The sequence below is a fragment of the Crocuta crocuta genome, unplaced genomic scaffold (genome assembly GCF_008692635.1).
Source record: "Crocuta crocuta isolate KB4526 unplaced genomic scaffold, BGI_CrCroc_1.0 scaffold1070, whole genome shotgun sequence".
NCBI lineage: Eukaryota > Metazoa > Chordata > Mammalia > Carnivora > Hyaenidae > Crocuta > Crocuta crocuta.
Genome location: NW_027531291.1, coordinates 141,507 through 156,653, shown reverse-complemented (window position 1 = coordinate 156,653; position 15,147 = coordinate 141,507). Strand labels below are relative to the sequence as shown.

General features: G+C 39.5%; 1 protein-coding gene across 13 annotated transcripts in view; it reads right to left on the bottom strand.

Moving 5' to 3' along the window:
* Positions 1–15,147, bottom strand: part of PRRC2C (proline rich coiled-coil 2C) — a 95,848-nt gene that overhangs the window by 28,551 nt on the left and 52,150 nt on the right. For 12 of the 13 annotated variants that reach the window (XM_077771510.1, XM_077771504.1, XM_077771505.1 and 9 more), the window contains exons 15-20: positions 14,342–14,552; positions 10,157–12,406; positions 7,911–8,119; positions 4,297–4,451; positions 2,217–3,000; positions 1,734–1,819 (exon numbers count right to left, since the gene is read on the bottom strand). In XM_077771510.1, coding sequence (XP_077627636.1) covers positions 1,734–1,819; positions 2,217–3,000; positions 4,297–4,451; positions 7,911–8,119; positions 10,157–12,406; positions 14,342–14,552 — 3,695 coding nt within the window. The remainder of the gene's footprint in view (positions 1–1,733; positions 1,820–2,216; positions 3,001–4,296; positions 4,452–7,910; positions 8,120–10,156; positions 12,407–14,341; positions 14,553–15,147) is intronic. The other variant, XM_077771498.1, reaches the window with a different exon arrangement.

Genomic DNA, 15,147 nt, shown 5'->3' with positions numbered 1-15,147 from the left:
TTACATTCTATCCAGGAAACAAAGAACATAAAAGGGATAAAGAAAGATGTATGTGGAGAAAAAAATGAGATACCACCAAAATATCTTCCTCTACCACTTGTCTAAAGGCAGATGTGAGCAGTATTTCAAGTATGCTTTCTACTACAGTACTGCAAACTCATAGAAGGTCTACAAGAAAAATCTTGCAACTAAGAGTGCTGAAAAATCATTCTGATACTTTAATGTCACTTTAAAAACTGTCAGCAGTTGGGGCGCCTGGGTGGCTTAGTCGGTTAAGTGTCCGACTTTCGCTTAGGTCATGATCTCGCGGTTCGTGGGTTCGAGCCCCGCGTCGGGCTCTGTGCTGACTGCCGGCTCAGAGCCTGGAGCCTGTTTCAATCTGTGACTCCCTCTCTCTCTGACCCTCCCCTGCTCATGCTGTCTCTGTCTCTCTCTCCTAGAAATAAATAAAACATTAAAAAAAAAAAAAAACTGTCAGCAGTTTAATAAACTCATTAAATCCAGTGCACCTACCCAAAACACAACACACTTTCTACTCCATCCTTCATTATCAGTATGAAATAGCTTGAACTTTCTATATAAAAAAATGCTACAATGAATCCTACTGCCAACTGCCAATACCAACAGGAAGAAGAAAAATGTTTAAACTGAGGATCTGAAATACTGAATGCAGTGACTCCAAATTATTCTTAAGAGTTCTCTGCAGAAGTTTTAAAACAGATGAGGAGGTCTACTCCAGACCTAAGTCAAAAAGCTTAAGTGAGGGTAGGGGCAGCTGGAAGAAGTCTTGAAAAAAAATTCTTTTTAATTATACCCTTATCACATTTCTCTGCTCCCCCCCTTTACTAAAAATTTTTTTTGTAATGCTTATTTTATTCTTGAGATCAGATGAGATCAGGCGCGTTCAGGGTGGTATGGCCATAGACATGTTTATTTTATTTTTGAGAGTGAAAGACAGAGCACAAGTGGGGGAGGGATAGAGAGGGAGACACAGAATCTGAAGCAGCTCCAGGCTCTGACCTATCAGCACAGAGCCCGACGCAGGCTCAAACTCACGAACGTGAGATCATGACCTAAGCTGAAGTCAAATGCTTAACCAACTGGGCCAGCCAGTTAGATTTAGGTGGTTTGTTACACATTTAACTCAGTCTGTCTCTCTTTCTCAAAGTGATATTTTTTAAAAACTTATTTTTTCAATGTTAAAAATGTTAACATTTTAAAATGCTAACCTTATTAAGTTTAAAGATGAGAAATAGCCTATACGTGTAGAGATCCAGCAGCAATAATATCACTTGGGAATTTGTTAGAATTGTACCCAGGACTCAGTGTCTGGGTAGCTCAACTGGTTGACCATCTTTCTGACTCTTGACTTTGACTCAGGTCACAAGGTCTTGGGATCAAGCCCATGTCAGGGTCCATGATGAGCATGAAGCCTACTTGAGATTCTCTCTCTCTGCCCCTCTCCCCTGCTTGAGAAGGAAGGAGAGGACTGAAAGAAAAAGAGAGAAAGAGAGAGAGAGAGAGAGACACAGGGAGGGAAGGAGGAAGGAATGTATCCAGTCCTCAACTGACCTAATTAGATGGAAACTCGGGGCGGGAATCTCAGCGATCTATTTTAATAAGTTGTTTAATAAGTCACAGGTGACTGTGATGGACGCACAAGTCCGAGAAACTATTTAAAGGGAAATCTGGTACAATAACCCCACTAAGGCCATTATGCAGTCTATTCCTACCTCTGATGAAGTAGCTGATCCAAACGATGTTAGGGGCTTATTCCACGCACTGACTGAAGGTGGCTGTGGTGGACTAATGGGACCTACTAAAGAGAAGAAGTCATGGGAAATGAGATCATTAAAATTTAGAGATCAATAATCCCTAATCTATTTTACCTTTTCTTTTAATGGCAGCATGACAATAAAACAATGACTTTCACAATACACTTAGAGATTATTGTAGACCAAAATAAATAGCTGTCCCCTCAAACATAGTGTATTTTTTTAATCAACACAAAATTGTGTCCATAAAATATGGCTGTTAAAAAGTATAGCACATTTGTTATTTCAAGAAAGGAAGCGAAAAGAAAAAATTACTATTACTGCTTCTTACTAAGAAAACAAGGGTGGCTAGGAGAATATACCAAGCATATGAATGAGATGAAAAACAAACCCCAACATTCTCCTGCCATACCCCACCCGTCACTTCTCTGTTGAACTTACATTTCTTTGAGATGTCATTCAGCACAGCTGGAGGTGCCACCTTGTTATCCCATAATTCAGTTGTAAGTGTGCCATGTGACTGTGAGGTCTGGATGGATTTTCCTGTGGCTACGTAATCTGTGCCATTAGGTGTCTGAGCTGAAGGTAGTCTAATTGAAGGTGGTGGCTGTTTTGAAGATTGCGTCGTAGTTTGTAGTGGACTCTGGCCTGGTTTGTGAGTCTGGCCCTGAGTCTGGGCTGGTGCAGTGGGGGGTGGAGCAGGGATTGGGACGAGGGCTGGGGCTGAAGCTGGGGCAGGGACTAGGGCTGGGGCTGAGGGTGGGGCTGGAATAGAGGCTGGGGCTGCTGGGGCTGAGGCAGGGGCAATTGGGGCTGAGGTGGCTGGGGCTGGAGTTGAGGCCGAAGCTGGGGCTAGGGGGGAGGCAAGGATGGGAATGGAGGCTGAGGCGAGGATGGGGACAGAGGCTGGTGCTGGAGCTGAGGCTGACGCGAGGATGGGGGTTGGAGCTGGAGCCACAGAAGAGACAGTAGCTGTGGCTGAGGTGGAGGGTGGGACGGGAGCTGAGGCTGAGGTTGGGAGAGGAGCTGAGGTTGCAGTTAGGCCTGGAGCTGGTGCTGAGGCTGGAGGTGGGGCTGAGATTGAGGCTGGGCCTGGAGCCAAGGCTGGAGCTGGAGCTGGAGACTGGGCTTGCTGGGGCCCTGTAGCCTGTTTTTTGGCAAACCTTGGAGGAAGCTTAGAAGTCTGACTTCTTCCTTTCTCACTTGTATTCTTTTTGTTCCAGACCTTTAAATATTGGTAAGAAGGATTTTTGTCAATAATATAGCTGAAGAAAGTAACAGTTCATGAATATAATCTCTAACAAGACCTATTAATTTAGCTCCTTAACTTTTCAAAATAGGCATTTGATAGAGCAAAAATATCAAAGCTGCTATGACAAATTATGAAAAGCCAAGAAGTTACAGGGGACAAAGACAAATACGTATTATACATTCTTGATATATAGTTTTATAACCTCTCTTCCACAATTCTAAAATTCAAAAAATTAAGGAATTTTTTCAGTGAATTCCATTGGCAGCAAAATCTGACCTGATCCAGGGCACCTGGGTGCCTCAGGTCATGATCTCACAATTCGAGAGACTGAGCTCCACGTCAGGCTCTGTGCTGACAGCTCAGAGCCTGGAGCCTGCTTTGGATTCTGTGTCTCCTCCCTGGACCCCCACCGCTGCCGCCCCTGCTCCTCCACTGCTTGTGTGTTCTCTCTCTCTAAAATAAATAAATAAAACTTTAAAAAATATATGTGACCTGATCTAACAAAAAGCTGCTTACCGACCTCACTCAACTCATGTTTGCCACAGAAAAATTAATCTGTGGGTGTTGCTGGGCTGTTATGCTATATAGTATACCATCTTAATCTTCCAATATAAATGGATAGATAAATGAATGAATGACTTCTGAAAATGTCTAGTCTCAAGGGTTATATTCGACTGAACTCAGTATTATCATTCACACAAGATTTTTACAGTGTTTCTTATTTTGAGACTTCTCATCTGTTAGAGCTTGTTATTACTATGATCTATGTATTTTATTTATTTTTATCCTGTGTCAGCATTTAGCAAAATTGGTGTCTGGGTTGATTTAAACAGGGTAACTTACCTTGATTCTTCATACTGTGTGTTTAAATGAACTGGTTTTGATTATAATCAAATCTCTTACAGGTCAAGAATTTGTAACTTGTGTCATGGCAGTTGTGTTCATCAGATTCCCTAATTTAAAATTCACTAACTCTGCCATGAAGTAAAATGGGACGAATATAAGATGACCAGTACTGGAACACAAAACATTCTTGAATTAAAGTAAAGATGGTCTACTCTAAGGCAAATAGTGAGCTACAGTGATTACCTTCTATTTAAAATTCACCTCACTTAGGGTTAAAAACAATTTAAAGTTGTGACTATCAAAGCCATTTAGAACACGTGAATAAATGCAGTCTTGACATTATAGGTAGATAGAAATCTTAAGTATCTGCTAATATATTTTGGGCAAAAATCTAGTAACTAGTAACAAACTGAAACACTAAACCTGTATGATTTGTTCTTCCTTCTTTCGACGCTCCTCATCCTGTAAACGTTTTTGTTGTTTTTTGGAAACCACTTCAGTAAAACCGTCATCATTCAAATTTGACTGGGGGTCTTCAACTACTGTTACTTCAGGATGGTCGTCAATTATAACGACACCTACGGGTATGGAAAAAGATTTAAAATGGTATTTTCTTTTTTTCAGTTGAAAAGAAACAGAAATGTTCAGTCCAATAGTGATGAAAGAAAGAAAGGCAGGCAGGCAGGAAAGGAAAGGCAAAAATCTAGTTCTGATAATTCACAGTATAACCCAATTCCGAAACCATAAGGTAGCCATTTATTACTAATATTTGAAGAGACATAATGGATACATGATTTCATATAAACAAGGGTAAAAAGTTTTTGACTTTCTGAAGTGTCTGAATGATATGCATCCTTTTTTCCCCCAGCAAGATTGTGGTGATGTCTTCTAAAACACTCAGTATAACCTCAGTCAAATCACTTAACCTCTACTTCTCCCAGGATCCAAACTGCATTGTGCTATGGAGATCTGCATGGCACTTTACTTGCATCTAACCATTCTAAGGTGGATATTACTATTGTTTCCCTTTTGCAAAAGATGAAATAAATCTTGAGAAACTGATATGTTATAGGTGAGCTGGTGAATAGCTAAGCTGGTCTTATTTATGCAGACCACTGTCTACAATGTGTAGTTGTTAAAAAAATATATGTGAAAGTTCTACATGTATGTAAAGTAGCACAGATGTACATAAGGGATAATAACCTCACAGATTAATAATTCAAGATGTTATTTTCAACTCACTGTGAAACTAACAATTATCTGGGCTATCTTATTAACCTATACATCCTAGTAAGTGTAAGAAATCTAGATCTCTTAAGTGTATTTATTATTTTAGAGAGAAAGTGCAAGAGTGGGGGAGAGGGACAGAGAAAAAGAGAGGAAGAGAGAGAATCTCAAACAGGCTCCAATGTGGGGCTCAATTCTATGACCTTGAAATCATGACGTGAGCCAAAATCAAGAGTTGGACACTCAACTGACTGAGCCAGCCAGGGACCCCAAGATCCCTTAAGTTGAACATTTAAAAGAAAACATAAAATAGGTCGGGCAATGCAACTTGTGGCTGCAGGTATGTTTCTAAAATAAATATAAGAAAAGGAGAAGAGGCTGGGAAGCCTGCATCTCTCAGTAGGTTACGCATCCAACTTCATCTTAAGTCATGATCTCACAGTTCACAAGTTCCAGCCCCATCTCGGGCTGGCTGCTATAAGCCTGGAATCCACTTTGGATCTTCTGCCACTGCATCCCACTACTCCCCTGCTCATGCTTGCTCTCGTTCTCTCTCTCAAAAATAAACATTAAAAAAGGGTGAGACAACTCAAGTAAGTTATTTTAATTTTGTAAATAATATATGTTTTAACTTGGGAACGAGAAATAAAAATATATATTTGCTTGGGAATGATACATCTACAACTCAGAATGGAGACAGCCTCTGAGGGAAGGCAAGAGGGTATCATCAGGTAGTGGTTTGTAGGGAATCCACTTAAAAACAATTTTCTTTAAAGGCCTAAAAATTTCCACTTATGTAAACAGTGACAGGAAAACCAGACATAAATACTAAGACTGGCTTCCACTCTTTAATACCTATTGCTGTTCTTGTTTTCCTTTTTAAAAAATGTTACATAATCTCAGGGGCACCTGGGTGGCTTAGTTGGTTAAGCGTGTGGCTGACTCTTGATTTCAACTTAGGTCATGATCTCATGGTTTGTGAGTTCAAGCTGTGTGCGGACAGCTCAGAGACTGGAGTGTGCTTTAGATTCTGTCTTTCCCTTTCTTTCTGCCCCTCTCCTGCACATGCTTGTTCTCTCTCTCAAAAAACAAACAAAAACAATAATAACTTAAAAAATAATAAAATAATTTAAGTAATCTCTATACCCAACGTTTGGTTCAAACCCACAACACCAAGATCAAGAGTTGCACTCTCCACTGACTGAGCCAGACAGGCGACCCATGTTATTCTGCATTTCTAACAAAAGCTTGATTGGTTCTAATTTATCTATGATACTTTTACTACATGCGTTTAAGTCCTTTACGAGACTTTTTTTTTTTTTTTAATGTTTTATTTATTTCTGAGAGAGAGAGGGAGAGACAGCGTGAGCAGGGGAGGGTCAGAGAGAGAGGGAGACACAGAATCTGAAGCAGGCTCCAGGCCCTGAGCGAGCTGTCAGCACAGAGCCAGGCACAGGGCTTGAACCCACAAACTGTGAGATCATGACCTGAGCCGAAGTCAGACACTCAAATGACTGAGCCACTTGGGCACCCCAGAAGACTAACTCTAAAATGGAGCAAACGTGTCATTGGATGCCATTAAATTCATATCAGTCTCTCACTTAGACTACAGTGTGTGTCTGTGTGTCTGTGTGTGTATGTAAAGCTTTTCTCTATAGCCATGCCATCACCCATTACTTTAATTTTCTTGCCAAAGACCTTTTTTTAAGAACCTGTTGAAGAGCTTATTTGCCCAACTACATGCAACATTTTTAGAAATTTGAACAATACTTTGTTTCCAACACTCTGTTCTTACTTGGTGCTTCGTAACATTTTGGAGTAAAGAGAAATAACTTAAATGTTATTAGGAAAACACGCAATTAAGTCTATTTCTTACCTATGTGAAACCTAAAATGGTATTCTAGAACAGTAATTCTCAAACATTTGCACACTTGAGAATCACCAGGAGAACTTGTTAAAACACACAGAATGCTTCAAGAGTTTCTGATTCAGTACATCTGAGGTAGATTTTGTACTTCCCACAAATTTCTGGAGACCACACATTGAGAACTATTGGTCTAGAAATAATAATGCCAAGGGCCTAGACCCAAAGAGAGTTTTATAGGTTTAAATGACCATTAAATAGATGAGAGTTTTAGTCTTTATTTTTAATACTGGAATAACAGTACCTAACCTAACTTTCCCATTATTACTATCTGGTCTTAGTAGATCTCAATTTTTACAAATACTCCCAGTTTAAGTCGCATCTGAATGAATGGCAAACAGGGTATTTTTACATGTGTAAGTGCCTACTCACAAATGTTCCTTAACTTCCTTACAAATATTTTCTTATTGCTTGTGTTATCCTTCACATGTGATATCCTCTTACTTCATGGCTTTCTCAAAGTATTTAGTAACACTGCCTTCCATCCTATTATTTATTCTGTATTTACCATATCTTAGAAGCCAAATTTATCAAGGTCATAAAGTCACTGAGGTTTTAACATTTCTGTCTTTTAAGATAAAGCATATGTAACAGACATAATTAAGCGTCTTTGTTTAGTTTTCTATGTTTTCTTATACCTGTTAGGCAAGGTAGAGTGGTCAGTCTCCCCATTAACCTTTTTTATGAACAGTCAAACCCTATGGACTATCTTTAACAAGTATTCAAGACTGTGCTAAAAGCAGGTGTTATTTTAGTTCATTATATCAGTTAGTGATTCATAATCAGCCTATATCTCAACCCTGTAGGCCCAATTTTTGCTTCTTTAATTATAGTATCTACTTAAATGTAGCAGATGATACACAAATAAAAGGAACCTAAGACATACTTGCATAATTGTTGAGATCAAACTGTGACAGTGCATCTACTTTCTCTTTGGGTTTTTTAGGGCCTGATTTGGGGTCTTCTCTCTTCTTCCCTGTCGAATCTTTGGGGTTCTTCTGTCCTGTACCATTTGGTGTTCCTTCCTGGTGGTGCACGGAGCTGCCGTTCACAGGATCAACAACAGTTGTGCCCGCAGACTGGTCATCAAATGGCCTATAAAACAATGATTTGAGTTACTACCGCCACATAACTGAACAAATGAGAAATGATTGCTGGCAGTTTCTAAGTTTAACCTAAGAAGGAACAGTGGGATAGAAGACTCTAACTCTAAAACCAATAAGCCTTAGTGACTTTCCTTGAGTACAACTTCACTAAAACTGAGCTTCCCAATAAAGGAGATGGATTAGCTCCCAAGAGTTCTTTCTAGGAATTAAATTCTAGAATTCCAACTGTGCCCTGAAGGTTCTTACTGGGTCTGTCTATCATGGTATATATAAGCCAATCAACACTGTTTATAGCAGAAAATTTGCGATACAAGCTAGTCCAAAATATTCACTACTATATATTCTCCACAAGAGGGCAGCATATGAAAATTTTAAAAAGCACTGTTTACACATATTTTTTAAAGTTCAGATTTATACATTAAAATGAATATATTAAAAGCCACTTTTTAAAAAAAAAACACTTTTAATTTAGAAATAGTTCACAAACCAATGTATTTCTATAGTTTTTCTTCCCTATCAAATTTTATTCTTGGATTCATTTCTTTAAATTTATGAAAATACAAAGAAAATGGGTTTACTAATTTTCATCATAGCCATTGGTACCACTTGAGATAAAAGCTTACCAAGTGATTGACACAAAGCATGACCTCAAATATTAGAATAAAATCATTTCTTCTAAATGAGACACATTCAACATATTGAATTTAACTACAACCAGTAACTGCTATTTCTGCAGATTCAAAGTTGTTACTGTCTACATGGCACAAAAGTCTTGCTAAATGGTTGAGATCCACATTACACAAAAACCAGATCAAGAGTTCCCCTGAGTATTATTACTTACAACTAACAGTTCGGTTATAGTCAGTAACTAAACTGTAATGATATATGTTATCCTAATTCTTTTGATGTTTTAAATGGAGGTTCAAATTCTGTGTTAAGAAGGTACTCAGGAAACATATTCAGTCATATTATTTCCTTAAAATATTTTCTAAGTTATCAGAAAGCAAAAATATTTTCATTGATGGGTACAATAATCTGAAATGCTAAGTATATTGAAACTAACCAATGTAAATGAATATAATATTATCTGAATAAATTTCTTACCAGCTCAGGCTGCAAACCTGGGAATTTGGTCAAAAACCAGGGCACAGCATAATAATAGGAGGTACTATATACCAGATATGTTATGCGGTTCACAAACTTCATGTCTAGAATGTTCACCAATGTTTCTAAGTACTATTATTACTTTCTCCCCATTTTAGTAATGAGGAAGCAGAGTTGTATACAGGAAGTATCAAAACCTATGTTTAAAACTAGGCAAATAAATGAAATTAATCACTCAATCAAGGTAGGCATGCTGCCACTGTAATTTTTCCTAATATTAAATAAATCGATAATTTACTATAAGCTTTTTAACATTTAATACATCATACCAAACTCAGCACAGTTTAAGAAAACTGCTTTAACATAAATCCAATTGTATTTATGTTATTTGCGGTCTTGGTGATGGGGTAGGACTTGCTTTCTAGGCCTCTATCCAGCTGGATTATTTATGGTAGGTTTGCAACTTGAGAGGAAAATGTAATTTATTCTGAAGGTTCAACATTCACTTCCTAGCAACCGAGCAATAAAGCATATGGTTAAAATGTATTCATTTAAATCCCAGAAGACACCTATAAGCACCCAAATTTTGCAAAGAAAACCCAAAGAAAGAAAAGAGGGCTGCTCATCATCAAGAAGACTTACCAAAAGGAAGACACTGTACAGGTCCTTCTCTAAGTGTGCAGATTCTCCCAAAGCTACAAAGGCCTAAGAGGGCTCTTCTGGAAAATACAACTTAGGAGGCAAAGACTGCTAAGACCCGTAAACCTCTCTGGCTCAAGCACCCTTACACTTTGAGAACAGACCAAAAAATGTGGGGGAGAACAATGTCTGGGTCCTCTATCTAGACTGGCTCCTTTGCTCAGTTCAATGATCAGCTTCTTTAAAGGTACAAAAGTAATTACACTGAAACCAGAGTACTCACCCTCGCTTCCCACTTTTGGATGGTGGGCCACTTCTTCTTTCGTTTCTAGGACCTGAGAAATTCCTTCCGGATTTGGGTGGACCACTGTTGCCGCGCCGATTCTGGCGATCTACACCAGGTCTCTGGCTAGAAAAACTTCTCTTTGCTATTTCCCTTTTTGGAGGTAAAGCATTCTCTCCAGCCTTTACAACTGCTTGTGCATTCAAATCCGCATTTTTTTTTTCATCTCTCTCACGCCTCTCATTGAAATCACTGCTTTCAGAAGCGGTTTCCCATTCTTCATTTGCCTGATCTGAAGAGTTCTGGTTAGATAAGTCTGGTGTCTTGTCCCCAGATATCTCCCCAGCAGGATTAACTGGTTCTTGAACCGTATTATTAACTGCACCGTTTGTGGTCACTGCCACCTCACTGGTTTTTGAAGCAGCCTCCCGCTCTCTGAGACGTCTAAATCTAGGCGGCTTATCTTGTCTTGGTGGTCGGGTAGGACGTTGTCTTCGGGGCCTCTCTCTAGCTGGGTCAAATTTTCGCTCAAATTTTGGAGGTCGTTTATCTGCTGGTATAGGAAGAAACTGTTCATGCCTTCTTGGTGGCTCTTCATCATCTGGCTTTGGAACTTCTACCTGCCTGGGGTTCCACTGATTGTCCCGATAGACAGGTCTTCGGATGGTGGAAGGGCGTGATGGCCGACCTGCAGGATCCCTTCCGCCGCGTCGGAATGTTCCCCCTCTGCCTCGCCGTGTGGGCTCTCCTTTAGGAAGGAAGCCTGGTTTAGATTTATCATCATCCCTCATGTAAGGTTTTTCTAGAGGTCTATTATCTACTCGGATGTGATTTTCAGGCTTGAAAGACAACTGAGGCTTCATCAGCTTTTTGTTTTCAGACCGCTCCTCTCTTTTGGGAAATTTACCTTTGCTTAAACTATCCTTGTCACTTGCACTTTCATGAATTTCACTGTCTGTGTCAGTCTCTGAACCTCGCTGTCGTCTCCTTTTGGGAACGACTTCAAAATCAGAGCTCTCACTTCGTGTTTCACTTTCTTCTCGCTGTCTGAGAGGTCCTGAGGGCGCATGCTCTGTCCGTGACTTACTGTCTCTGTATTGAGGATAATCTCGAGTGTGCCCTCTCCCACCCCGGCCACGCCCTCCATAAGAACCTCTATAGCTCCGGCCTCTGGAATAGTATTCACCTCGGCCTCGACCTCTATATCCTTGATCTGGAAACCAATCTCTATCTCTAGCTTCTTTCCAATAGGTCCTAGGGGGTAAAGTGGATTCTTTTTTAACTGCTGGTCTTGAATCTGGTCGAGGCCTCTCTACAACAAGGTCCTTGCTACCAACTTTCTCAGGTTGTTTTTCTTCTTTGACTGTTGGTGCTGTGACTGTTTGTTGGTTTACAGTTTTAGCCACAGGCTCTTCCTCAACACTACTTATAGGTTCTGAGGGCTTCTCAGCATCTTGAGGTGGCTTTTGAACCAAAGGTAAAGTTTCTGTTGAAAGAAATTTCTCTGGTTCTGGTTGAGGTGGTGGTGGAACGGACTGTGGCTGAGTTGGCGCTGCAGGCGGTGGGACTGAAGGGACAGGATCCTTCTTTTCGGTCTTCTCGGGTTTTACAAGTTTCTCAGGGACCTTTTCACCCTTTTCCCCTTCTTTCTCCTTCCGCTGCTCTCGTTCTTCTTTCATATCTCTAAGTATAGGTTTTTTAATAGGACCCGATCTTCTCACAGGCCTATCACCACCTTCTTCTCTTCTGTTGGAGCTTGGCCGTGGGCCCCAACGAGTTTCTGATTTAGGTTTATACAGCTTTTCAGGTTTTGGTCCTTCAGAAGATCGGATAAAGCCATCCTTCTTTGGTTTTTCCTCAGTCCTTTCTGTTGGTTCCTTTGAATCAATGCATCTGCTGGTTACTTTAGGAATGCTTGCGGATGGCTCATTTCTTTGCTCCTCTGATTTTGGAGTATGGTTAGATCCATGGGAAACACTTCTTTTCCGAGCAGGCTGACTTTCTCCAGCTGAAATGCGCTCTTCTTGAGGTGTGGATACAGGTTTGTGATCAGGAACATCAAAACAAGCAGACTGATTATTTGCGTCAGTATGGCGAGGTCTAATATCTTCCACAGATCTGCTTAAAAACTTTTGTACTTCTGTCTCATTTGACTCTCTAACAAAGTCGGCTTTTGGACGAGACTCTGACTGACTGTGTTCTACAGGATAAGCAGCAGTAATCTGTTCCTGTTCCAGTGGGGCTTCAGGCCTAAAATAGTGAGAATTCAGAGGCATGGCTATCAACAGAAAAACTCTTTCCCATAATTGTACAGCAAAATAATCCCTCTAATTATAAAATGTAAATGAGGGGTGCCTGGGTGGCTCAGTCAGTTAAGTGTCCCACTCTTCGATTTGGTTCAGGCCATGATCTCACGGTTCGTGAGATCGGGCCTGAAGTTGGAATCTTGCTAACAACATAGAACGTGCTTGGGATTCTGTCTCTCCCTTTCTGCCTCTCCCTTACTTGTGTATATGCAAGCTCTGTCTCAAATAAATAAACTTAAAAAAAAAAAAAGTAAATGGATCCTAATCATAAAAATCATTTTCAAAAAATCTTAATCTGTTTCCTTAAAAAGTTTAGTGCAAAAAAAAAAAGTTTAGTGTAGCATTATTCATAATAGCCAAGAGGTGGAAACAATCTTAAATGTCCACTGACAGACAAATGGATTAAGAAAAATGTGGTATAGGGGTGCTTGGATAGCTCAGTCGGTTGAACATCTAACTCTTCATCTCAGCTCAGGTCTTGATCTCAGTGTCATGAGCTCAAGCCCCGCGAAAAGAAAATGTGGTATATACACTTACTTACAATGGGATTCTGTGCTACCAATTGGATGAGAACATTATGCTAAGTGAAAAAAATCAATCACAGAACAAACATTGAAGGATTCCACTTATGAGTATATAATATAATCAAACTCATCGATTCAGAAAGTAGAATGGTGATTGCCAGGGCCTAAGAGGAAATAAGAAAATTAGTTGCTACTAAGTGGCTATAAAGTTTCAGTCTTCAAGATGCAGAAGTTCTACAAATGCACTGTAACACATTGTACCTATAGTTAATACTGTACAAACACTTAAAATTCCTTTGAGGAGAGATACCACCTTATGCTTTTCCCCCCCCCGCCTCAATTAAAAACAAAAGAACTTCATTCCTTAAGAAAAAAGTTTAGGCCATCCTCATGTGAATTATTTGTTTATTTTAATGTTTATTCATTTTTGAGAGAGAAAGAGACAGAGGAGAGACAGAGAGAGAGAGAGCAAGCAGGGGATGGGCAGTGTGGGAGAGGGGCACAGAGGGTCCAGAGCAGGCTCCGAACTGACAGTAGAAAGCCCAATGCAGGGCCAAACTCACAAACTGTGACATAATTTGAACTGAAGTTGGGACGCTTAATTGACAGACATCCAGGTGCCCCATGCTGATGTGAATTCCCCCAAGACTAATAATTTCCACTTATAATCAAAGACTATATCAGAGTAGGTCTATCTTCCCCCAATTAAACAGAATTATAAAGCATCACAAAATACACTCTCTTAAAAGGGCAGAAGTTCTAAGTTTATAGTTATAAATGATTATAGATCACCAATTGTCCGTTACTTCAAAGTATCTTTGTGTTTATTTTTTAGGTAGGCTCCATGCCTGGCATGGAGCACAGCGTAAGGCTTGAACTCATGACCGTGAGATCAAAACCTTAGGTGAGATCAAGAGCTACCAACTGAGCTACCCAGGTACCCCCCAAAGTTCCCCCAAAGTATCTTTGTAAATTAGTATTTGTGCTTCTCTTGGCATTAGAAAACCTTCATTAGATATTGATAATCAAATGTCTACCATTTCTCATTAGTGGAAAAAGTACATCAACACTTTAACTAGACTATATATCAAGTATTTAACCAACAGTAGAAACTTGCCAATTTTAACATTTGACATTCAGTATTCAATCTGGTGTACAGAACTCGGTGACAAAATGCTCTACTCAATACAGAAATGACAGAAAAAGCAAGCATGTCCAAAAAATGAAATGACATACACTAAACAGAAGAAAATCAGATTTGTGGTTCCATCCTAAACCAGAATGATCTTCAGGGACACTACACAGTTTTCATTTTACCACAATATACGATTCAGTCTGTTAATTTTTACAATTACCTTGCATCCTCAGGTTCTTCTGTTGCCTTGGGAGTAGTGGCCTGCTGAGGCTCAGTATGAGGATAAGGATCTGACCCCCACATCACACGAGGTTCAGAGAGGGAGATTGCATGATCTCTTGCAGATCGTGCTATATGCTCAAATGACTCAGAACTGCTAGGTGATCCTTCCATCTGTTCTCTTCTCATTAACGGCTTGGGAGGAATCATTCCTGTACAAAAGGTCCAAAAAAAGATGGGAAAAGCAATCACTATACACACAGAATCTGGATTATTAATTACTGTTTGGAACTCTCTATACTTGAGCTACAAAAATACATTTTGCCAAGTTAAAGTGATAAACTCAAGAAATGATGAGTGAAAATTATACAAGTTTTCTGTGAATGAGATTTTTATTGTTGCTATTAAATAGATTTAAGAACTGAGGAAGTGAAACAAAACCACGATAGCAGATAAAAGTCCAGTGTTAGGTGGAGAAAATGGAAAAGCTGGACTAAAGGATATACGAAATTCAAATTCTTAAACACTTAAAAGAATGAAAACAATTAGCAAATAACAGAAAGTGTCATTTTAAGAGTCAAAAACATTTTAAAATAATATTTACAACACTGAAAATAACTTGTGTTTTGGTCTTATCAGACCGCTCATAAAGTATCTGTCTTTTACTCCTCCATGCGCAGTTATAGAGATTTTGATTAAAACTCTAAGCACCCTATTATAAGTTCTTACCACACTGTACCTCTTAAAGGACTTGAGAGTGAAAAGGGAGGAAGATGAAAGCCTTTGATCTTGCATTAACTACAAGTG